This window comes from Crinia signifera, chromosome 1 (assembly GCF_055691185.1).
Source record: "Crinia signifera chromosome 1, ASM5569118v1, whole genome shotgun sequence".
Lineage (NCBI taxonomy): Eukaryota > Metazoa > Chordata > Amphibia > Anura > Myobatrachidae > Crinia > Crinia signifera.
Window position 1 is genome coordinate 223,443,721 of NC_139217.1, and position 26,864 is coordinate 223,470,584.

The 26,864-nt window shown below is 44.2% G+C and overlaps 1 protein-coding gene across 1 annotated transcript in view; it reads left to right on the forward strand.

The window, feature by feature from the left end:
* The window catches only part of SH3GL1 (SH3 domain containing GRB2 like 1, endophilin A2), a 140,801-nt gene that overhangs the window by 59,015 nt on the left and 54,922 nt on the right, over nt 1-26,864 (forward strand). Inside the window, exon 5 of the mRNA XM_083179331.1 lies at nt 22,340-22,473. Within this exon, the coding sequence (XP_083035457.1) occupies nt 22,340-22,473 (134 nt within the window). The remainder of the gene's footprint in view (nt 1-22,339; nt 22,474-26,864) is intronic.

A 26,864-nucleotide genomic window follows, 5' to 3' on the forward strand; every position in this document is an offset into this window, starting at 1 on the left:
TTTTTCCAACATCGCAATCCCAACCGCCTTTGCGGGCCTCACTCGCCATCTATTCTATTCTCCCTCTATGGGGATCGTGAACCCCCACAATGGAAAATACCCAAGTAAGTCCTGATTCCGACTGTCGGGCTACTGCCAGTAGGGAATCTGATGTTTGATAAACGACTGTCGGCGAATTATCTGGCACCTGTTTTTCAGACCTGCTTGCTGAGCTGTAAGTGTTCAGAGCCCAGCAAGCAGGTACGCAACTGAGCACATGGGGAAAATCATTCACCATGGAAGAATTTCCCCCCTGCTCATAGTGCCGGGTAATGCCTGCATTTTCTGGAGGACTCCCAGAAAACGGCGGTTGCAGGCCACCAAATCACCTTGTGAGCGAAGGCTAGCCTGAACAGGCTGCCTTCATGCGGATGGCATAAGCACTGCGATGCATGCGTGGTCGTTCAGTAATCACTCGGGCTGCAAATTCACAGTCCGCTAAGTTCAAGTTCAGGAACTTTTCTGTACTGGAAGGGTCAAGGCTATGTATTTTTTTGTGTGTGTCAAAATGTGATATATAAAGGGACAGAAGAAACCTGCATCAACTAAGTCCTTTTTACTGACCAACGTCTGCATAAAATTCATCACACACAGTCCCCATACATTTCTCAAATAAAGGATGATCACATGCTAGTTTTGCTAGGTGTCTTCCCTTTAGCAGGTAGTTGTGGGTAACAGCGTTACCTGTAGGAGGCGCAGAGGTGAGAGTGGCTTTGTCAAGCTGCAGTACAGTGGTGGGGGGTGTCAATCCCCAAAATAAATATGGAAAAGAAAAGGGAATAGACTGCGCTAGTATCCAATATTTAGCTAATTTAATACTTAGACATTTCAAGTACCACTAAAATGATTTTTAATCGTAAAAATTTAATATATAAACTTCACAATATTATAGGTCAGAATTCGGCCATTGAAAAAAAACTTAAAAATAAGGGGAGGGATGCCCCTGGACATTCCAGGCCATGCCCCCTTAGATGGGCTATCTGCCCATGACCGGTCTCAGTCACATAGTGACTCCCCCCCCCCCCAGTCTCCCCTGACCGGCACTACCCCCCCTGGAAGTCGAATATACCAAAAGGGCAGTTCATGCGTTTACGCAGGAACTGCTCCGATCTTGAAACTTACAAAATACAAAGCAACACTATGGCGAGTTCTTTTTTGGATAGGGGATACCCCCCAAACTTGATAAAAAAAGCATATGAAGAAGTCGAAATGCTAGACAGATCGACATTACTAATAAACAAAAACCACCAAGATAAAATGGGTTACAAAAAACTAAATGAGGATGATATTTCATGTATATCAACATTTAATGGGGAATATAGAAAGATAAAAGAGATTATCACAAAAAATTTCAATTTGCTCAAATGTGACCCAGTCCTACGAGATCAGCTCCCTACCAAACCTTCCTTTATTTTTAAAAGAAATACTTCAGTTAAAAATATCTTGGCTCCCAGTCTATTTAAAAATATAGGAAAGGAAATAACAAATAAAGCAGAAAAAACTACATGGTTACAACCTATATTAGGGTGCTATAGATGCAACAAAAATAGATGCATCACATGTAAACATATTCAGAACAAAATCAAAGAGATATCCACTGCCAACGAAAATGAAAGATATAAAATAAATTCTTTTATCAATTGCGACACTACATATGTTCTATATTTACTCGTTTGCTCTTGCGGTCTCAAATATATCGGGCGCACAACCCGATCATTAAAAGAGAGATTCCGTGAGCATCGAAGAAATATAATTAATCACATGGCCAGCCACAGTGTATCAAGACACTATTCCACCCACCACAATAGTGACCCCCAGTGCTTGAGTGTACTGGGATTGGAACATATCAAATGTACTTTAAGGGGAGGAGATAGATTCAAATCATTGTGCAAACAAGAAATATACTGGATGCACAAAATGAATAGCATCCACCCTGAAGGACTTAACGATCAAGTCGAACTTAACGTATGTCTCTAGATCTGGTCCTATCCCTTCCCTATATCCCTCTCCCCTCTTTCGGTAATCTCCCCACATACTCCCCCCCCCCCCCCCCCCCCCCCCCACTGTGCATGGATTTTTTGTCTAAATAGATCTTTTGTCTAAATATGTGTTTTGTTTGTCTAAATAAATATACAATTCCCCCTAATATGTCAACAAGTGAATTCAAAGATGGTTACACAACTACAGGAGATTCGTAGATCTATATGCATACATGATTCCAGTGTATATATACCCTTTGGTCTCATTCCATTTATTTTGTGCCTTCCTAATACATATGTGTTCATAATCTATGTGTATTCACCTATATCCTATTGTCTATAGGTGTTATACATCCCTCCCCCCTTCCCCATTTTTCTCACTGTTAATACGCAGGGATCAGTTAAAATGTCCCAATACTCCTTATCATGAGATGTATACTAAAATAGTTCTATATATATCTCATCCATATGTATTTATATGTTTCTACAATACATATAGATTCCCTCCCCCATATCGCTATATGATGCATCCAGTTCTTTTTATTATAATTGCTTTAATTACTATTATCTCTATAACTTTTATTTAAGCCCTTATTAATCATGATGAACCAGTGTAAACCCATATGTCCGCTATTGTTATTATTATTGTCAATTGCATTGTCATTTTTGTTACCACGTCTCTAGATAAATGACACGCAGATGCGTCTCATAGCATACCGGACCTTATAGCAACTGCGCCCGAACTTCCGGGTCTGTGTGCTGTGACACGCATATGCGTGCCACAGAGCGCTGTGTGGAGAAAACAAATCCACATGCGACACCCCTCCCGATAAGCGTCATAATAATGGGCGCGACCATATGCGTTCCATAGGCCGGAAGTGGAGGCGCGGCGTGCGTTCCAGCCGGCCGTTCGTTTTGTGAAATGCTACCTCACCTAATATCATCTCAGGTAACACTACCAACCTTTGCTCTTTACCCCCATTAGGTCTGCCTCCTATATACCAATATGTAAAGTAATTATTGTGCTATATTTGCATTTATTTTAATTTCTATATGCGTTCTAAGGATCAATTGGATAATTGAATAATGTGAATGTATACTTCCTGTTTAAGGGTATTTAAACCCAACCCCTTTACCAAGTGCTATACCTTTGATAAAGTCGTGACACACGACGAAACATGTTAGGCAGCACTTGCTACTTTTAACATTGGACTGGGAAGGATCTCTGTCTATGCTGCCATACTCCCTGCCATCATCCCGGAATTTACCCCTTTCATTGTCACCCTGTCCGGATTGCCTCCAATACCCCCTTCCATTGGGGAACAACTTCCAACATACAGCTGTGGTTCGACTATCCGCAACATTGTGAGGACCTTTCCAATATAAAGGAATTTGACCATCCTCCAGCGTGAGATTCACCACAGTGATTACCAGCAACCAGCGCATCCTAGTGAGGACTCCCCCAGTGGGAACAAGATCATCCTCCAGCGTTCATTTTTTACAATCCAGGACGGCCTACTGCCCACACCATCTTTATTGGGCATCTTCCAGGGAATCTCAAACCCTCTTATTCCAGGGACACATACGGCAGCAATTCAGAGACATAAGTATACCTCCTTGTCCTATTTTATTGTCATTGTCTTATTATATTGTCATTTTGCATTTTTTAATATCTATGTCCTTTCAGTGGTTATTTTAATTACCTATTTCATTAAATTTGTAATATTCAATTGATCCATTTCTAGCGCTCCACAACCTTTTTTTCCTTATTCTATACCTCCAGGGGGTTAACACCCCTCAAGCAGGAGCAGCTTAGCAACACAACCCACAGGGCGCCTATTCCTACTGAGTACCCCATTTCGAGTATATCCACTTTTTCGTGTCTTCCCTTTAGCAGGTAGTTGTGGGTAACAGCGTTACCTGTAGGAGGCGCAGAGGTGAGAGTGGCTTTGTCAAGCTGCAGTACAGTGGTGGGGGGTGTCAATCCCCAAAATAAATATGGAAAAGAAAAGGGAATAGACTGCGCTAGTATCCAATATTTAGCTAATTTAATACTTAGACATTTCAAGTACCACTAAAATGATTTTTAATCGTAAAAATTTAATTTATAAACAATATAAACTTCACAATATTATAGGTCAGAATTCGGCCATTGAAAAAAAACTTAAAAATAAGGGGAGGGATGCCCCTGGACATTCCAGGCCATGCCCCCTTAGATGGGCTATCTGCCCATGACCGGTCTCAGTCACATAGTGACTCCCCCCCCCCAGTCTCCCCTGACCGGCAATCTAGACCAGTAGCCCCTCTTCCTGGTCTTCCACTTCCCCTAGACCCCTCACTACCCCTGGTTGTTGTTTCTTGTCTCTCTCCCCCTTCCCCTGTCCCCAAACCCAGGGTCACCCCCATCCTGTTCTATTGTATAGGCTTGCTTGTATTTTATGCATATTTCTCCCCTTGCTCCTTAGGTGCAGCAGGATGTTTTAGAGGAGGATCCGAGGCGGACCACAACTACATCAGCTATGACCTTTAGAATATACTCTCAAAACGTCAAAGGTTTGAATTGCCCCTCCAAACGCACTAAACTTTACATGTCACTCAAACGCTCTAAGAGCGATCTAGTTTTCCTACAGGAAACTAATTTCAAGAAATCCCTACACCCAGAATTAAAGTCTAAACTATACCCACTTACTTTCCACGCATGTGATTCCTCCCAGAAGAAACGGGGGGTCTCGATCCTGCTAGCCTCCCATCTCACATTTATCCAAGACAATGTTTACGCAGATAAAGAGGGCCGCTGGCTTATTTTGACAGGGAAGCTCAATCAAACCCTATGCACACTAGTTAATATTTACGCCCCTAACCAAAACCAAGCACGGTTTTTCAAAAAAGTAGACGCCTTACTATCCAAATACGCCCAAGGGGCTATAATCATGGCAGGCGACTTTAATGAAGTATTAGATAATAGTATTGACCGCTCCTCTACCCCTGCCAAGAATACATCTAAATCTATATCCCCAGCCTCAAGGACCTTACTTTCCCTCCTCAAGCGTCACCTACTATTCGAGTCTTCCAGACTCATAGACCCCTCAGCAAGGGACTATACATACTATTCCTCGACACATAAAACCTACTCAAGGATTGATATGATCCTGCTAAGTAGAGATCTCTCGCTTAAAATTACCTCAGCTGACATACATCCTATGATATGGTCGGACCACAATCCCATTACTGCTGAACTAGCCTCGATCGCTGCACGCCCTCCCTCAACTGCCTGGAGAATTAACGACTCACTCCTGCATAGTCCTGTATTTACAGACCAAATTAGGACCTGTTTACTAGACTACTTCCAACTTAATGACTCCCCCGACATATCTCCGCAGACTCTTTCGGAGGCCCACAAGGCAGTCCTTCGGTGACACCATCATCAATATGGCTTCTAGACATAGAAAACTCACTGAAACCCACTTGGCTACATTAACGACTAAGCTACACTCCCTCGAACTGCAACATAAATTATCCCCGTCCCCGCCCCTTCTGGATATGTTAAACAAGGCCAAATTGGATCTCTCTACCTTTCTCTCAGAACACACAGCCAAATCCCTACAGAAACTAAATCAGGTTTTCTATGAAAAAGGGGACAAGGCCGATAAACTACTTGCCTCCAGGCTTAGAACTAAAAACTCACGAAATAATATCCTAGCAATTAAAAATGGAACAGAAGTATCTTACTCCCCCAACTTTATAAATAAGGAATTCCAAACATTCTACTCAAACCTCTACAACCTAAACAAGAACACAGCAGCTATCAGCCACACTGATGGAGTCAGTGTAGTGTAGAGCCAACCTCCCCTGCCTCTCTGAACAGGCGTCCCTCCAATTAAATAAAGATATCTCCGAGGACGAGATAGCCAATGTCCTGAAGTCTCTGAAGCTGTCGAAAGCCCCAGGCCCCGACGGCTTCTCAGCATCCTACTACAAGAAATTTGCCCACATTTTATCGCCCGCCTTAGGACCCTGTTTAATACAGTGTTACATGGCGCTCAATTCCCCCAATCCATGCTAGAAGCTAAAATAATTATCATCCACAAAGAAGGTAAAGATCCCCAAGATTGTGCAAGTTACAGGCCAATCTCACTGTTAAACGTCGACATCAAGATATATGCCAAAATCCTAGCCACCCGCCTGAATGGCGTTCTTCCGGGTCTGATCCACTATGATCAGGTTGGTTTCATTCCTGGAAGACAGGCCAGAGATAACACAAGGCGTACAATAGATCTCATTCAAATTCTAAATCATAGACAGTCCCCCTCGCTAGTCCTAGCCCTTGACGCTGAGAAAGCGTTTGATCGCATTTCTTGGCCATTCTTACTTTCGGCATGAAAGAGGAATTCTTCTCAGCAATATCAGCTCTATACTCCTCCCCAACAGCGAGAGTCTTGACCAATGGTACCCTATCTGAACCATTCCCACTAACCAAACGGCACAAGACAGGGCTGCCCGCTATCCCCTCTCATGTTTGCCTTGGTCATTGAGCCTCTTGCTGCCATGATCAGAATGACAAAAGACATTCGCGGAGTAGAGGTTGGGTCCCATGACTTTAAAATCTCGCTTTTTGCGGACGATGTCTTATTAACACTCACCCACCCCCAATCTTCTCTGTTTGCCCTATACTCCATCATAAACGAATATGGCCACCTCTCTGGCTATAAGATCAACTACTCTAAATCTGAAGCCCTGTCATATCCCCCAAGAATTAAAAATCTCCCTCGCCTCCACCTTCCAATTTAAATGGCAACCCCGTAAAATTAAGTACCTGGGAGTCTACATAACCTCGCGCTACGAATTCTTATATGCTGAAAATTACCCACGTCTCTTAAATAAACTCAATAAGGATGTTGCACTCTGGAAAACCTATATTATCTCATGGCTAGGTAGGATTATCACTACAAAAATGACTATCCTCCCCCAACTTCTCTATCTATTCCAGACACTCCCAGTAAAAGTCCCAGAGAAGGTATTGCGGGAAATTCAAGCATCCTTATCCAGATTTATTTGGAACGATAAACCCCCTAGGTTGGCGTTCAACACTCTTAAACTCCCCAGAGCAGCAGGTGGCCGAGGATTACCCGATGTCAAGTCATACTACTTAGCAAGCCACTTCAGCCAAATAGCTGCTTCGTTCGCGCCAACGGGTACACTAGCATGGTTAGACTTAGAATCCTCAGTGTTGGGGATCCGCTCCCTCGGCTCTATCTGGGGCCTATCAAAAACCTCAAGACAGCCAATCCGGTGCCTGCTCCCTTCCCTTAGATTCACCATCAATCTCTGGAACCACTCCTCCCCCAAATTTAACCTCTCTTCCTCCCCCTCCCCCCATCACACCCCTCTGGGACAACCCAGAGTTCCCACCCGGATGTGCACCTAACCATTTTAAATCGTGGTCTAGAGTGGGTATCAGATTGATATCAGACCTCTACGTTAAGAACTCGCTGGTCTCTCTAGACCACAGCATCACAACATCTGGAGGGCCACAGGTTGAAGACCCATGCTCTAGACGACCTTAAAACCAAATGCCCTTCTCTGTCACCCCTCTTTTACGAGTATCTCCAGATCCGCCACTTTGTCAATTCAATCGTCCACACCAGACCGATTGTAGCCCCTACCCAATTCGAACGGGAATGTATCGTGAACCCAATAGGAAGAGGGATGATCTACCGAATATACTCTATCTTGATAGAGGCCACGGCTCCCAAGCGGACCCGCCATGAGCTGGAGTGGGAGAGGGATCTCGGCCCACCCCCAGACGATATGTGCTGGGGAGAGGTGAGAGAGTGTATTGCCAAGAGCTCAATTTCCACACGCATAAAAGAAACCTCCTATAAACTGTATTATAGGTGGTATTACACTCCTGATAGACTGTCCAAAATCTTTCCCTCGGCTACTCCGGTTTGTTGGCGGGGCTGCGGAAGAAGAGGTACTCTCTACCATATCTGGTGGACTTGCCCTGTCATAACCACCTTTTTGGTCCCAGGTCCAAGACCTGTTGGGGTCCCTCTCTGGCACTTCAATTACCCTGGACCCATGGTTCTTCTTGCTAGCACGCCCATTCCAGTACCTAGACCCACACATGAATAAACTGCTCTCCCATGTGCTAGCTGCTGCAAAATCACTAGTGGCAAAAAACTAGCAATCACCATTTCCTGCTACCCTACAGGCACTAAATAACTATATCGGATATATAGCAAATATGGAAAAGATCAGCTATTACCTCCATGACTGCCCCCATAAATTCGCCCTAATCTGGAACCCCTGGCTACTAGCAAACCATCCTTCCCCCAACCTGTGTATACCAGCCCACATGAGAGCTGTTGACGCCCTCCTGTTATCCTGCCCTCGGATCCTCCTTCTGCCACTATGCTTCTGAGTTATGGTTAATATAAAGTAAGTACGTCTGCTCAGTTGTAACCCTCAGACCTATTTGTATTCTACTACTCATCACTGCTCTCGTGCTTTCTGACACCCACTAATTCATCATTTTCTACTTATTGCTCGCATTCGCGACCTGACCCTCCCCCCTGCCCCCTTCCCCCTTCCATCCCTTTGTCTTCTCTGTACGTATAATTGTTGTATCAAAAATAAGGGGAGGGGGAAAAAATTCAAGTATTTTGACTGAGCTGATGAATATTATAAGTCCATACGGTACCGTATTTTGGTGAAACGGATGGATTTTTAGAGCTCTCTATGTGCAGATCTGGTGTCCTTATTCTTGGTTATCCTCACTTGTTATTGTCGTGACTGGGACATAAGCAATAAGGCCCCACTGGCAGTCTCGTATTGAGGATCCAAGTTCCTCCTATGTATATTTGCCAGGAAAGTGTTAGGGGTTGAATCTGGGTGATGGTGTCGGCCCAGGATGGTGTTCAAACTGGTGTCAATCTTCAGAGGTTCAAGATTGGAGCACTCTGCTGTGTTTCAGGACTTTCTTTAGGTTCAGTCAGTCAGTTATACCACCAACGCGTTTCACTCCGCTAGGGAGCTTTTTCATGGTGAAAGGTGAAAATCTCAAGGAAAGTAGATGGGCTACATTACACGCTCTTCAGAAAAGACACAGATCGTAACACATTGCTTTGGGCAACGAGTCACCACCCACCAAAATTGAAGTCCAACCTGCCTGTATCCCAGTTTCTCCATGTCCTGCGCAACAACTCTGACAGTGAGATTGCGGAGGTGCAAGTGACAGAGTGTTTTGACAGATTTTTGTCCAGAGGCTACAACAAAAATGACATCAAGAGATGCCTCAAGAAAGCTAGAGCCACTCACCAGATGAAACTTGGTACAACTGATAAAATTTCTCAGGAACGACTGATATTGAATGTACATTGTTATACCAACTTGAGCACAACGCAGAATTCGATCCGTAAGAATTGGCATTTGATCAACACTGACCCGGCCTTTAAAAAGCTGAGGAATACAAAGCCACTTCTGAGTATCTCAAGAGGTCATAACCTGAAGGACACTTTATACCGTACAAGTGTAAAGCATACAGATGTACCAGAAAGCAACTGGATGAGTAAGAAAAAAGGATGCTTCAAATGTCTGGGGTGTTCAACCTGCCAAGGACTTGATGGTAGGGACATACTTTTGCCATCCCCACAGTGGGAAAAAGATCTTCCTACGCCACAGGTTACATTGCCAACTAGACCATATAGTCTATTATTTGACCTGTCCCTGTGGTTTGGCATATATGGGAAAGACTATAAGAACTTTGCGTGAGAGAATAAGCCAACATAAATCCACCATCAGATCCGCATTGAGTACGGGGACTACAGACAAACCTGTAGCGATGCATTTCCTAAAAGCAAAACATCAGATATCCAATCTTCGCTACATGGTGATAGACTGGATACCCCCATCACCAACATAGCCCTGACTCCGAGTACTCTAATTCGTCACGGATGGATACTCAATTTCCAGAAGTCCCAGCTGCAGCTGTTGCAACGGTTACAGTTCTTGGGAATGGTCCTGGATACCACTCTTCTGAGGGTGATTCTTCCAGAGGACAATCCGCATGCTTCTTCTGACCAGACAACTGACGGTCCTCACATGCACCAGACTCCTGGAGAGGATGGTTGCCTCTTTCGAGGCTCTCCAATATGGTCGATTCCGATTGGGACCCTTCCAGCGCTGCCTTCTACGGCAATGGTCAGGCTCTCACCTACACCTTCTCCACAGGATTCGGTTGTCAGTGCGGGCGTGACACTCTCCTGTGGGGGCTGAACCCTGCCAACCTCAGAGAGGGAAAGAGGTTCGCCATCTGGAACTGGATACTGCTCACTACAGATGCGAGTCTTCGTGGTTGGGGAGCAGTTATCCTGGATCACCAGTTCCAGGGCCGTTGGATTTAGCAGGAGGCCCTGCTCTCCATCAATATCTTGGAGCTCAGAGCAGTTTACAATGCTCTCCTGCAGGCCCATCATCTCCTTCTGGGTCAGGCCATCAGGGTACAGTCCGACAACTCCACTGCAGTAGCCTACATCAACAAGCAAGGAGGCACGCGGAGTCGCGCTGCCATAAAGGAGGTAAGTCGGATCCTGCTGTGGGCTCAGGATCATGCACTGGCCATCTCCGCCATATTCATTCCTGGCGTCGAAAATTGGGAGGCCGACTTCTTAAGTCGGCGGTAGGACGTACACCAAGGAGAGTGGTGCCTCCAATCCCCAGGTGTTTCAACACCTGGCCCACAGGTGGAGGTGTCCACAGGCAGACCCCATGGCGTCTCACCACAATTATCAGCTACCCCGGTTCTTCGCTCGCACGAGGGATCCTCAGGCGGAGGGAGTGGATGCACTGGTGGCCCCTTGGCCATTCCACTTTGTGTACATTTTCCCTCCGTTTCCGCTAATACCGCGGGTGCTGCAGAGAATTCGGAGGGAGGAGGTCATTGTCCTCCTGATAGCTCCGGATTGGCCGCGCAGGTCGTGGTACACCAGTCTCACGTCTCTGCTGATAGACGAACCCTGGCCCCTGCCTCTTCAGGAAGACCTTCTCAGCCAAGGGCCCTTCATCTTTTCAGACTTAAGTCGGCTTCATTGATGGCGTGGCTGCTGAAAGGTCCATCCTGAGGCAGACGGGTATCCCGCAGGCGGTGATACCCACCATGATGAAGGCCAGGAAATATGTTACCACCAAGCATTACAACCGCATCTGGAGGGCTTACGTGGTCTGGTGCGAGAGTCGCGGTGTTTCCACTACCCTCTTCAAGAAGGCTTGTCTTCTTTTCCTGCAATCTGGCTTAGCTGCAAGTTTACATCTGTCTACATTAAAGGTACAGGTATCGGCGTTATCGATCTTTTTTCAAAAGAAGTTGACCCTTTTACCTGAAGTACATACCTTTTTTCAGGGAGTCTTGCGGCTGCAACCTCCTTTTCGTCCACCCACGGCTCCTTGGAACTTGGATCTTGTTCTAGGTTTTTTGCAGTCTGCGGTGTTTGAACCACTAGACAAGGTGGACCTTAAATACCTGACATGGAAGACAGTGCTCCTCCTGGCCCTCGCATCGGCCCGGCGAGTCTCCGATCTGGGAGCCCTGTCATGCAGGCCTCCTTTTTTTGGTCTTCCATGCGGACAGGGCAGAACTTCGCACGAGCATCTCCGTCTTGCCAAAGGTGGTATCGGCCTTCCACATAAATCAGCTGATTGTGGTAAAGGCCTTCCAAGACGCCTCTCCTGAGGAAAGTACTCTTGACGTGGTCAGGGCTCTGAGGATCTATGTATCCAGAACAGCATCTCTGAGGAAGTCGGATGCTCTATTTGTCACTTATGATCCGGTCAGACGGGGCTGGCCAGCCTCAAAACAGACTGTCTCGATGGATCCGCCTGACTATTCGTCAGGCCTATGTGGCAAGTGCTCAACGCCCTCCTGCCTCCATTACGGTGCATTCTACGCGCTCGGTGGGCCCCTCTTGGGTGGCTGCCAGAGGGGTATCTATTCAGCAGCTCTGTAGAGCTGCCACCTGGTCTGGTCGCCAGACCTTTGTTCGGTTCTACCGATTTGACACTTTTGCGGCGTCAGCTTCACCGTTTGGGCCCTAAGTGTTACGGGAGTCTCAGCGCCATCCCACCCGTGTTGGGAGCTCTGGGACGTCCCCACTGTTACTCCAGTGACACCTAGTGGATGACGGAGAAAACAGGGATTTTGTACTTACCGTAAATCCTTTTCTCAGAATCCACAGGTGTCACTGGACACCCGCCTCAGCGCTGTTCCTTGTTGTTAGGAATTCCTGCCTTAAAAATTTTACAGTTTCAATTGCTAGGTTAGTTCTACTTATGATGTTTGGAACTGCCTGCTATGTTGTTTGTGTGGCATGTTTGGTTCAGTGGTTCTCACTGTTCTATTTCTGTTTCCATCTTTTTTTGGTGTATTCTTGTGTTATACTAACCTCCTCTGGAAAGCGTGTTCTTTCTTCCAGCTCCATTCGGGCACATCATTGGGACTGCCTAAGTGGGGAAGTAGAAGGGGAGGAGTTGGCCACACTCAATTCTATTTAACGTGCCCATGCTCCCTGTGGTCGCCCTTCTATCCCCACTGTTACTCCAGTGACACCTGTGGACTCTGAGAAAAGGAATTACTGTAAGTACAAAATCCCTGTTCTTGCAAGTAGTATCGGTACAATCCAACAATTGTTTTGAGCCTCCTGGCTCGTCCTCAGGGATAGCCCACCAGTGTACAATGAAGGGTATAAATACCTAAATGTGGCACCTCCTCCTAACAATCAAACATGTCTTACAAACGTTGTATGCTCACCTGTGTATAAACGCGCTCCCGCTCATCCATCTTTCCATGTCAGCGTGTGAGTCCCGGCGTGTGACGTCACCCGCTGCGCACCTCGATGAGGGTGTTGCTAGGCAACCACACTGACGCCAGTACTCCGTGCAGCCATGGGTCCTAGACGGACAGCATCGCGTGTCAAACCATTTAAAGTGCTAGTGCTCCTGTGCAAATATATTTAAACCTAGACATAACAATACATCACATATCAACATTTAAAGTGCTGGTGCTCATGTGCAAAAAACATTAAACATATACATGTTGTTACAGTACAAGTTTAGACAATACATGATGGATATCATGGATATCATTTATTTCTTTCATCTATAATTGATAAATATTATTATGGAGGTGTTGCTAAACCCATATTATTTAGTGTTCATTCTAGCACCCGCTATCTTTGAAAATCCATGTAGTTTCTCTTCCCTGCCTGGGGTGTCGCTGTCTGCTGTAGTGATTCTAGCACAGTGTGGTCTGTATATCAGCACTGATATGCAAACCAGACCTGTGCTAGAAACACCACAGCAGACAGCGACACCCCAGGCAGGGAAGAGGAACTACATGGATTTTCAAAGATAGCAGGTGCTAGAATGAACACTATTATTTTTTAAAGCATATGACTTATACATTTGTTTTAAGGAATAAAACCACAAATTTTATTAACATATATAATTCAAACACCTATAAAAAACAATGTAACCCTGCATGCTCGTTGAGCCCTTTAGGAGCAAGTGTATCAAGTTTATATATCCACTTGCATTCTACTTGTAAGAGGCGTGTACTGTGATTGCCTCCTCTAATAGAGGCAGGTATATGATCAATAACTTTTGGCTGTATACTTGCAACACTGTGACCCTTTTGGGCACAGTGTCTCGCGACTGGTTGGTCGCTAGTACCCTGTCGTACAGCGGCCCTGATGGCAGTTTGATGGTTTGCCATCCTTTCCTTAAATTGTGTGTCTGTCTTGCCCACATAGTAGAGACCACATGGGCAAGACAGAACATAGACCACGAACTTAGTAGAACATGTGACTGGGTGTACTATAGGCAACCTCTTACCCGTGTACGGGTGTGTTATAAAGTTCCCTGTAAGCATAGCACTACAGGTTGTGCAACAAACACACTTATAACATCCAGCCGGATGAGTTAAAAAGTGTGCTGGTGCTACGGTTTTTGTTAATTCAGTTACATCTAATTCGACAAGAAGGTCTTTCAAGTTCCTATCCCTTGTGTATGCTGGCATGATTTTTGTGTTTTGTAATGGTGTAAGATCTTTATCAGTAGTAATCAGCGGCCAGAATCGTTTGACATGTTTAGTCATCCGATTGCTGGATATTGAGTACCTGTTTACCCATGGTAATTTGTTGTTGCTGGCATCAGTGGCTACTGGTTTCTTTTTTAAAAGGCTGGGTCTTGGTATATCCAAGACCTTGTCTCTAGCCTTGACTAGTTCCTTCAGTGGGTATCCCCTCTGGAGGAATGTGTCAGTCATTTTTTCTAAGTCTGCACTCAGTTGTTGGGGATCACTAGTTATTCTTTTAAGTCTTAGCATTTGTGAAAATGGCAGGCCTTTGCGAAGTGGCATGGTGTTGCCAGATAGGTAATTGATTGCATAAATTATAATTTAGAATCAGAGATATTGTTTTCATTAAACATATTATTGATGAAAGGTGATTTTAACCATAGTGAATAGTCTAGATAGATAGATAGATAGATATAGTGTATAGTGAGGAATAGATATAAATGTAGTAGGTGAATGCTTATATGATTTAGGATAGTGTTTGAATATGTCTGTATATAGATCTACAATTGTGTCTTACTGCAAGGTTATGGATTTTTATATATATTTGCAGATATATAGGATAAATGTGTATTATAGAGTATACATAATTTATTATTATTGAAGAGTCCCCTTTTTTTTTTTTTTAAATTAGTTTTTATTGAATTTTTCAACATTACACAAAATAAGCTGTGAAAATAGCAAAAATAAAGAAGAGGGGGTATAGGGGACAGTAAGGGAAAATGGGGTGCATGTCAGGTACAGAGCAGTATTCACATACTTTACATATGAGATGGTAAATTGAGATGGTAAATTGAGCGAGAGGGGTATGAACAATATGACTTACTAGTCGTGTCAGTACAGGCTCCTAGGATGTAACATTACCCCCAGTGATACCAACAAAAACAGAGTGGGCGTAAGATTCAGCTAGGAGAGTCCAGCACAGACAAATCACACGGCGCACTTGAGGTACAGGATTGACCTGATGATTCCCTATATTCACCCCACCTGCGCCACCTCATGTGTACAGACGAGGCAGAGGAAGAATATGTAGCGCTAGCGGATTCAAAAATAAAATGCTTATGGATTCTACTTTCTATGGACTCAAGAGTAGGTATTGAGGGCGACTTCAACATTTGATATATAGAGGCTTTGGTTGCTATCAATATGTGGCCCAGGAGATAGTGGTCCTCGTTTTTCTGCTCGCCCGGAAGGTGGTGAAATAGGGCTAGCAGGGGACTCATGCGAACCTGTCTGCGCAGCACCTTTGATGTCGAACAGAACACTTTACGCCACAGGGGTTGCAGGACTGGGCATGTCCAGAAAACATGAAATATATCGGTACTTGTTTCCTATCTGGGCGCCCAGGTTTTCTACGTACGGCACCGTAATGAAATCGCATCGCATCGGATTCGGTACTCGATGATGTACGATGGCATACGATGCTATCCGATCCGATCCGATTTCATTTTAAATCGCATCGCATGCGGTGACGCGATCAACCTGATTTTTACATTGGAATCAATGTTAAATGGTCCCTGAGACCCGATTTTACATTGATTTCAATGTAATAACCCCGCAAACCCACGATTTGTATAGGAACCCCCCCTGATGGTTTAAAATGCGCCTCCATTGTTAACGCCACCCCAGTATTGACGTCAACCCGAAGTGTGGCGAGCGCAGCGGTACGCGTCCTCCGACTTTTTCATACCCCCACTATCCACGTCGGCGTGGAGTTGAGAATAGAAAGTGTGGCGAGCCCGAAGCGTGGCGAGCCCCGCGAGGGGACGCGGATACCTGTGAAGCCCGCGAGGGGACGCGGATACCTGTGAAGTATCCGCGTCCCTTCGCGGGGCTCGCTGCGCTCGCCACGCTTCGGGCTCGGTGGCTCGCTGCGCTCGCCACACTATTCTATTCTCAACTCCACGCTGACGTGGATAGTGGGGGTATGAAAAAGTCGGAGGACGCGTACCGCCGCCCCTCGCGGGGCTCGCTGCGCTCGCCACGCTTCGGGTTGACGTCAATACTGTGTTTCTGTGCAGATGTGACAAGGGGAGGGCTTTGAAGGGTTAAATAAATACAGTAGTGTTACAGATGGGCCATCCTATGGGCCAACCATAAAAGCGGGAACGAAATCGGATCGCATCGTTCAATATCGTGTATGTGCATTTGTGGTATGCGATGCGATCCGATTTTCATACGGAGAATAGCATGGTGCGCAATTAACGTAGCGGGCGCCCAGATAGGAAACAAGTACCAATATATCTCCCACCATTCCACAATTCCTCCAACAGTAAGGAGAGACGTTAGGCCAGAACTTATGTAATATTGCAGGGGTAAGATATGCTCTATGTAACAATCTAAAGAACATTTCGGAGTGGTTGATGTTTTTGGATATTCTAAAGCAGGAGTGGGTGATTTGTGACCAAATTTCTTCAGTGAATGTGTTGGGCATATCCCTCTCCCATTTAATTTGTGAGGGGAATGCAACCTTCCCGTTCTCAGTCAAATATCGATACCATCTAGAAATTCCTCCTCGTTCAGAGCGAGACCTGAAAAGAACCTTCAGCAATTTAGGGAATCTAAGTAGGCGAGGTGGTTTGGTGGTGAAACTATGAAGCCAATGCCGTATTTGAAGGTATTTAAAGAAGTCTTGCTTTGGTATACCAAATTGTGTTTGAAGATGGGAGAAGGGAGCCAGATCACCGTTAGCCAGGATATCTTGAAGGGTTGAGATGCCTAAGTTAATCCATGTATTGATATTTAGATTTGGAATCTGCTGAGCTATAGCATGTAGTGATAATTGGGGAGAGGGTAGGGTAGTTGCTTCATTCGATTGGACCATTTTGTGCCATAGTGAAATAGTCGTCTGGATAGCTTTACACCGACAAATCCCAGAGGGAACCGCTACCTGTGGCAGCCACAGCACATCTGACAGAGTTAAGGGAAGAGTATAACCTTGTTCCATAAGTACCCAAGGTTTAGGGTTGTCTTTCTGAAACCAATCCCTGGCCTGAGCAAATATGCATGCCATGTGGTATTTCTCCAGGTCGGGGTATGCAACCCCTCCCACATTTTTAGCGGTAATTAGGGTTGATTTGCTATTCTGGGTTTTGCGCCCCTCCAGACATAACTGGATATGAGTCTGTTAAATTTGTTATAGATAGTCTTAGGAAGGGGTCGTGGGATAGTTAGAAACAAATACATCAATTTGGGCAATAGCATCATCTTAACCGCGGCTATGCGCCCCACCCAAGATATCTCCTACATCATCCATTCTTTAGAAAGTTGCTCAACTGCTTTATAGAGGGGTTCATAGTTACAGGCAAGCAAATCCGCTTCTTTAGAGAGATGAAGAGTCCCCTTTTCAATAATTGGCACCCCAGGTATTAATATAATATAAGATTCCCAGTCAACAATGGGGTGGAAACTATCATGTTTTAAAATTGTGTTACGATCTGTTTCCTTTATAAAGATCGATGTAGATATTGTCCCTTGGTTTTGTTTAATATTTACATCCAAAAAATTAATTTCTTTATTACTCATAATGTATGTAAATGTTACCGGTTCTAAGTTCGTGGTCTATGTTCTGTCTTGCCCATGTGGTCTCTACTATGTGGGCAAGACAGAGACACAATTTAAGGAAAGGATGGCAAACCATCGAACTGCCATCAGGGCCGCTGTACGACAGGGTACCAGCGACCAACCAGTCGCGAGACACTGTGCCCAAAAGGGTCACAGGTTTGCAAGTATACGGTCAAAAATTATTGATCATATACCTGCCTCTATTAGAGGAGGCAATCGCAGTAAACGCCTCTTACAAGCAGAATGCAAGTGGATATATAAACTTGATACACTTGCTCCTAAAGGGCTCAATGAGCATGCAGGGTTACATTGTTTTTTATAGGTGTTCGAATTATAAATGTTGATAAAATTTGTAGTTTTATTCCTTAAAACAAATGTGTAAGTCATATGCTTTAAAAATAATATGGGTTTAGCAACACCTCCATAATAATAATTATCAATTATAGATGAAAGAAATAAATGATGTCCATATACGATACCTATTCAGTATCCTTTTTAATCATGTATTGTCTATTCTTGTACTGTAACAACATGTATATGTTTAATGTTTTTTGCACATGGGCACTAGCACTTTAAATGTTGATATGTGATGTATTGTTATGTCTATGTTTAAATATATTTGCACAGGAGCACTAGCACTTTAAATGGTTTGACACACGATGCTCTCCGTCTAGGACCCATGGCTGCACGGAGTACTGGCGTCGGTGTAGTTGCCTAGCAATGCCCTCATCTAGGTGCGCAGCGGGTGACGTCACACGCTGACATGGAAAGATGTATGAGCGGGAGCGCGTTTATACACAGGTGTGAGCATACAACGTTTGTAAGACATAAAATAAAAAGATAGTGTCAGATACCTAGGTATCTGGCACTTTAAGAAGCGCAGTCCTGCTCAGGAAAAAATTAGAATGTCCTTATAATTTTAAGAATATATAAATCAATTTATTAAAAAGTATATAGAATATATAAAGTGGAATCAATCCACACAAAAATTCATATAACAATACAATTGTGCACAATTTAACAAGACAGACATGACAAACGACATATAACATATATTGCAATAAAAAAGCTGAATTTGCTGGGATTGCCGTTTTTCTTGTGAATATTACAGTCACTGAATCAGGAATGAAAATTGAGGCTTAATAGAGGCAGTGATAAAATCTCATAGTTACCAGTCCTGCATGAACTTTCTGTGGTGGATAATCAAGGTCAGTCTCTCCAACTGGTGTATTACCAGAGATGTACTCCGGAAGAAGCTGTGTTGGGAACCTTCACCTGCTGGACCAGCCAGCTAGGTAGTATTTGTAATCCACGGGTTAAGAAGTGCGCTTGCAGAATAGATACAGGACCGGCAAAGATAGGGCTCAAAAACGCGTTTCTCCGCCTGCTCGTGAAGTCGGCGGCTTCCTCAGTCTGAGCCCTCTGATCGCAGCTTAGCTGTTTTATAGCAGCGCTGTTCGCGCCATTCATTTAACCCGCACTTCCGGGTTTGCGCGTCAAGCCTCGTTTTCGTCTGCTTGTATTTATAAGCTCCCGCGGCCATTTTGTTTTTGTGTGTCTCAAGCCTCGTTTTCACTCATGGAGCATTATGTAAAATATCCTCGTTTTAACTGCCATGTAAGCCTCATTTGCATAGCCCATTAACGGGCTCACCTTTCCAAAACAGCAATCGTAATTCATATGCCCAAATTGAGATTCATCATGCCTCATTTTAATTTTGTACGCCTCATTTCTTTGTTTATTTCATTCCTTAATACCAGCAATTGATCATATATAGTGACTCGCAATCCTTAAAGGGACATACACACATATAACGTAATGACACTCAAAAAATTCATAATAACAATTATTATATCAAATTAATAAAAAATTAATATAAACATAAATACACAATAAAAATCATATAATAATAAATAAATAATATATATATATATATATATATATATAACAAGGAATTCATATAACTTTATTGAGAATACATAATAATAATTAGAATGGGTGAGAGTTGTATCATTGGCTAGACCCGATTAGGGTACATCTAAATGGCATGCATGGACATCCAGCCCTTATCGGTCATGGGCAATTGGGACCCAAAAAAAATAATTAAACATAATCAATTAATACATATTACCAATATTAGTGAATAAATAATAATAAATATACTAACAAATCATATTATGTGATAACCCTCCCCCTCCCTCCATTCCCATGAAATCCACCCCCCTATCATACCTTAGTAAAAAAAAAAAAAAAAAAAAATATATAATAATAATAATAATAATAATAATAATAATAATAATAATAAACCCATGTAAGACATGTTTGATTGTTAGGAGGAGGTGCCACATTTAGTTATTTATACCCTTCTTTGTACACTGGTGGGCTATCCCTGAGGACGAGCCAGGAGGCTTGAAACAATTGTTGGATTGTACCGATACTACTTGCAATAAAGCACTTATGAAAATATCTCCGTGTGACGCCCCTGCTTGAAAAGGCTGCTGGATTGTGCATAATTGGGGAGACCCCCCTGGGAAGGCATCGGAGTGTGTATATACTCGAGTATAAGCCTACTTTTTCAGAACATTTTTTATGCTGAAAAAGACCCCCCTCGGCTTATACTCGAGTGAGGGTCCCACTTGTGTCAATAAGTTTTCGCTGTTTTGTGTTGTAAAATTAGGTGCCTCGGCTTATATTCGGGTCGACTTATACTCGAGTGTGTGTGTGTGTGTGTGTGTATGTATATACTTGTTTCCTAGCATGGGACCCGACCGACCCGAATTTGGGCTTTAAAGAGGTTTTTAGTACACTTTAAAAATCGGTCGCATCGCATGCCGTTATAATGGCATGCGACGCGACCGACCTGATTTTTACATTGGACCCAATGTAAAAAATGGTCCCTGAGACACGATTTTTACATTGGACCCAATGTTAAATGCCCTCCAGACCCGATTTTTGATTGTAAACCCACCCTCATGGTTAATTATGTGAAATGCCCCCCCCCCCCCCCATTGTTAACGCAACGCCATGATGAACGTCAACCCGATGCGTGGCGAGCCCGTGAGGGGCGGCGGTACGCCTCCTCTGACCTTTTCATACCCTCCACTATCCACGTCGGCGTGAAGTTGACTTCATATAGTGTGGTGAGCCCCGCGAGGGGATGCGTAATACGTCTGAAGTAATGCGCTCGCCATGCTTCGTAACATGTAGGAGAAAAACCAGAAAGGCGCACAATGAGCGTAAATGTAAAAAAATACTTTTACTTTTATAAATGCTCACATACATGTAAGTTTAAAACAGCAGGTATGCTTAGAATTATAAAAACCCGGGCGGCAGGAGTGGAACTTCTCACAGGCAGGTGCACAGCGTGCAAGCAGCCAGAGCCTGGAAGCCGGGACCGAACAGATGGACGTCAGCAGCGTCAAAGGAAGAGTCTGCGTCACTCAGGAGAAACACCCCAACTAGTTTAGTCAGTGATGACTTCCTCAGGAGAAGTTCCACTCCTGCCTCCCGAGTTTTTATAATTCTAAGCATACCTGCTGTTTTAAACTTTTGCCACCAACAGTTTCAAAGTCGCTAGGATCCTTTTATTAAGGTGCTTTATTTTTTTATCATGACCTATTAAGTTTAGTTTTTACATTTGTTTCATGTTTTGTCCTCATTACCTCCCATATCAAAATTAAGCAATCATTTTACCAAATGCCTTGTAAACACATTGTTACAAAAACCCAGACAGAGTGCAGCACCACTAATCAGTATCATTTTTACTAATCCAGTATGCCTACTCCGTATTGGCCACGCACGGCAGTGCATGACTATGGGACCATGGCACCATGCAAACTTGCAAGACGGGTCACGGCCCTGCAGCGTCACAGGATTCATCCAACCTGGTGCCTTGCAATCAGATTTTCATTTTTAAAGACTAGATATTGGTGAGCACTTTCCTTGTTCTTCCAGTGGTCTATGTACACATACATATTTATTTTTGGCAGGGTGTTTTACGTACCTCTCCAGATGGTCTGCTAATACTTCGGCACATTCTCGCAAATTATTATCTTACGAAGAGAAAAGACCGTAAAGCCACATACACACACTAGACAATATTGTTTATGGATGATAGTCACAGATTTCCTGGTGAACGTGACAGTACATACACAATATCGTTAACTATTTTGCTCAGTGACGTCCTTGGGTCCCTCTATGAACATGCAGATTGAGCTGTATGTACAGGCAGCGGGGGAGGAGGGCTTGTTGTCAAATATTGCTTAGTGTGTATTGGGCTTAAACTATCTAAAGCTGCTTTTAAGCTCTCCAACATCTATAAAAGCATGCATTGTTTGACACCTACCTGTTTGCTAGGCTGCAAGTATACACAGCCTATCGAACATGTCTGAAACATGCCCATGCTGTATATATGCAGTGCTGTTCTGTTCTGTTGCATATTATGATGTTTTGAATATGCCCTGCTAAATTAGCTTGACTAATTATTGCAAATTTTTTTTTTTCCTCGAAGATCAGGATTTATGTGTATAGTTAATAGAAAATGTATTTCACTATTATAAAAATCCATATAACAGCTTGAGAGATTGGAGTTACAGTAGGTCTGTTTATTTATTTTTCCACTCTTTTAAAGGTGATGCATTGCTGGATGCTGGGGAATCCATGAAGAGACTAGCTGAAGTAAAAGATTCTCTGGACATAGAAGTAAAACAAAACTTTTTGGATCCGCTACAAAATCTGTGTGATAAGGATCTTAAAGAAATACAGGTTCGGAGCTAATGATTTTATGCTGTTCAGAAACACAAATGTCTGGTCTCATTATAGCTGTGTGTTTGTATAATTCAGTGCAATTTAGAGGTATATTCACTTGGCAGATTTTTCTGTACTTTGTAACTTTGACAAATAATATATATATATATATATATATATATATATATATATATAGAAAAAAACTTGACAATGCGCAAAGATAAATCAATCAAAAGAAAAGGGTCCAAGCAATACCAGTCCCACAGGGTATATTCCTGTATGCAACAGGGATTCAGGTGTCTTGATTCCTTCACCTGTGGTGAGATATCCTCTTTGCTGGGTAATTACACTGGCTTGTTTTCTTAAGCCGGCTGCTCCACTTTGTAAATTCCCCAATCCACCGGGTCAATGATATCTAGAAGATGAAAGAAGTGGGCGCTCCAATAGTGTATTACCACTTGGTTTTTATTGATAAAAAAAAAACCACACTGAACAAGCGAATTGGGTCATGTACTGCAACATGCGGCTGTTACCTGCCGCTGGCTTTACAGCATACACAGAGTACTCCGTACTCCAAAGAAATAGGAGAGGTTACACTCCACACTTAGCTCGATCACAGCTCCACGGACACAAACTTCACAGAGACGCTAGGCCACGCCCCTACGCGTTTCGTCACAGGTGGACTAATGACGAAGTCCACCTGTGAAGAAACGCGTAGGGGCGTGGCCTAGCGTCTCTGTGAAGTTTGTGTCCGTGGAGCTGTGATCGAGCGAAGTTTGGAGTGTAACCTCTCCTATTTCTTTGGAGTACGGAGTACTCGGTGTATGCTGTAAAGCCAGCGGCAGGTGGCACTCACTCCTCTAGAACAACTGCCCCGGTGCCCATCAGATGGGGATAATGTAGAAAGAAACAGGCTGGCACTCGAGGGTCTTTGCAAAAAATCAGTGTATTCACAGCAGGTGAAGTCCAACGTTTCGGGGCTGCGCCCCTTTGTCAAGGTGTGTGACACCTTGACAAAGGGGCGCAGCCCCGAAACGTATATATCAATCACCGAGTTATGGTGTGTACACATGGGTACAACCTGCATGACATTTTTACTATATAGTCAAAATCTCATCGGGATCGCATGGGTTTTTAAACCCTTGCGATCCTGATGCATGTTCACGAATCGCAAGCAAAGTCTTTACTGCATTGGATCACATCGCATGGTACTCGCACCGTGTGTACACACCATTAGAAGTTATAATGTATTTTTTTATCAATATTCAAATTGAATGAACAGAAGTGAAATCTAAAATCAATATTTGGTGTGACCACACTTTGCCTTCAAAACGACATCAGTACACTTAGAATTTTTTTTTGTAAAGGAATTCATCCAAGAGGTTGTTCCTGACATATTGGAGAACGAACCACAGATCTTCTGTAGATATAAGGCATGCTCAAATCATCCTGTCTCTTCAAGTAATCTCAGATGGACTGAATGATGAAATCAGGGATCTGTGGGGGCCATAGCATAACTTACAGGACTCATTGTTCTTTATGTTGCAGATAGGTAACTTAATGACATTGGCTGTATTTTTGGGATCATTGTCTTGCTGCAGAAAAAAATAGCCAAGAAGTGCCAATAAGACGCTTTTCTAGTGCATGACCAGTACCTATCTGCTTGTGACCAAATCCCCAACTCTAATTGCTGAAATGCAGTTCCAAACTTGCATGGAACCTCCACCCTGGTCTTTGAACAAGTGAGTTTCTAGGGTTGGACCCAGCTTCATACCTCAGCACTTCGGACCTGGGTCTACACCATTTACACTTAACCTGGGTCAGCACTGCTTTTCTTTATGGATGACATTAAAAATGTCAGTTTTAGGACTGATAAACTGCCAGCCAACCTTCCCTCAATGATTTAAATAAAAATTAAAAGACATGAAAAGTTAGCATTGAAAAATGTTGGTTGGTTTATTTTATAAAATATTTTTTCAAAAAATATTCAGTGCCCAAACACATATAGCGGTGTAAAAGTGCAGCATCTACCATGTGCTCCACCAGCCCCCTTCCCCTGCAGCAGCAGACAGCATCTCCCATGTGCTCCCAGAAGCCCCCCCCCCCCCCCCCCAAAAAAAAGGGTATGGATCACTAGGTCACCAGCATTAGTCAACAAGCATTAGGTCGACAGGGTCATTAGGTCGACATGGGTAAGGTCGACAGGGTCATTAGTTTGACATTGAAAAATTTTATTATTAATTTTATTTATTTTACTAAACCGTAGCAATGCGTCCCCTTGCATGGCTCGCAACGCTTCAGGGAACACTATTTTATTCTCCCACCATGCCCTAGTGGATGGTAGGGCATAAAATACTGCCTGTCGATGTGGACACTGAAACCTAGCACTGCGTCCCCTCGCATGGCTTGCTGCGCATGCCTCGCTACACTCGGCACACTATTTTATTCTCCCACCACACCCTAGTGAATGGAAGGGCATGAAATACAGGATGGACTCAGAGAAAGGGGTTCGAACGGTAAGTTCTTACAAATATCCACTTTTCTCTTTCATCCATCCTGGCGATACAGCTAACCTTGGGATGAAGTAGGGTCCGCAGGAGCAAAGGCACCTTTGCTGACTTATTTTGGAAAGCAGCCTCCCTACTGCATCCCAGAATGCTTCCGTTCATTTTAGATGCCCACCGGAGTGGGTGCTTTGCTGACAGGCTTCTGATCTGCACCCGTTTTTCTGATGGATTAGTATAGCTAGGTGTTTTTTTATTAATGCACTAGTTAGACAGGCTTTTGCCAGTGTGTTACTTAACAGAGGTTTCCACACACTCAGAGCGCAGCAGAGGCTGACAGAAGTGCGTCCTGTCAGCTCTCTGTGTGCAGAGGGAAGCAATCTGAACCCTCTGTACAGCGCTTAAACCTCTTTTTAAAAGAGGTTTTTCCTGGGCTCTGGGGGGTCCTGAACCGGCTCCCTTGTAGAGGGGGATTGTGGGGGATGGGCTCCCCGCGATGGCGGCCGCCATCTTGCAGGGCTTACAGACTGAAATCCCCTAGGGGAGGTGAAGTCTGTTACAGGACGCTTCCAAGTGATCCCTTGAAGAAGGGGAGGCACTGGAAGGAAGGAGAAGACACCAGTGGGAGCGGCTGAAGGGGGTAAGGCGCCGAAAGGCTGATCTTTCCTGCTGATGCAGAGACTTGGTCTCTTCCTGCTCTGTGTATTAGCGCCCTTTTCTCTCCAAGTTGCGGAGCTGAAGCAGAGTTTCTCAGACACAACACAGAGGAAAAGTTTCTCCTTGGACAGTGCTTTCCCCCGCTGATCGCAGAGGATCTCTGGTGGTGTTTTTTTTTTTTTTCAGACAGATAGGTACACTGTTACACAATTCTGGACATTTGACTGACGTTGTGCACTGTGCTTTAGTCATGACTGAAGGGTGTACTACTGCTGCCTTAGGGGAGAGAGCGCCTGTCATGTTACAGTAACTGTAAATTCTGTGGGGTTAAATTAACATGTGAACAGATGGGCCAAGGGGATTTGTGCCCCACATGTGAGTCTGTGCCCAGCGGTGCACAAGCCCAGAGGCCTGAGCAGTCTGAGCCTGCGTGGGCAGCTGCGTTGGGGAGGTCTATGGATGCCTTGGTTAAGGCTTTAAACAGGCAAAGTGAGAACTTGGGAAAGTCTCCTGGCCGTCTTTCTTCCTCCCAGACTTCACTGGGCTCCATTACCCCTGGTGCAGTTTATGCAGGATACTGCACGGGGTACATAAACTTAATGTGTTTATGGAGCAGTTTGCTAAAAACTCTTGATAGTGTTGCTCATAGACTCCCATTATCCTCTTCTCCCCTGTTGAATGTGGATTCTGAAGAGGAGGGTGTATGTGAACAAGAGGTGCCCTGGGAACAGAATGAGGAGGATGTTTCTGTGCCGGGCATTGAGGATTTAATTTGTGCTGTTAGGCAGACATTAAATCTGTCTGAAGAGGCCAGCACATTGTGTGTTTAAAAAGGTTCGCAGGGACTTTGTAACCTTTCCCTCGGATGAGGGCATGGTATCCTTGTTGGAAACAGCATGGAAAAATCCGGACAAGAAATTGACTATGTCTAGGAGATATGCAAATATGTATCCTATGCCGGAGAGCCATGTACAATTATGGGAAAATGTTCCCATAATTTTACAGGATAAATCTAAGGGGTGGCCCCCCAAGGAGATTTATTCCTACTCACTTGCCGAGGGAAGTGCGGATGCGCTCTGCACTGTTGGCAGCGGCAATGTCTCTCATAGGGCGTGGTGGTCCCGGTACCTCAGGAGGAGAGGAAAAGAGGGTTTTATTCAACTCTTTTCCTAGTACCCAAGCCAGACGGGTCTTTCGACCCACTCTAAATTTGAAATATTTAAATCTGCACTCTTGTAGTGGATTGTT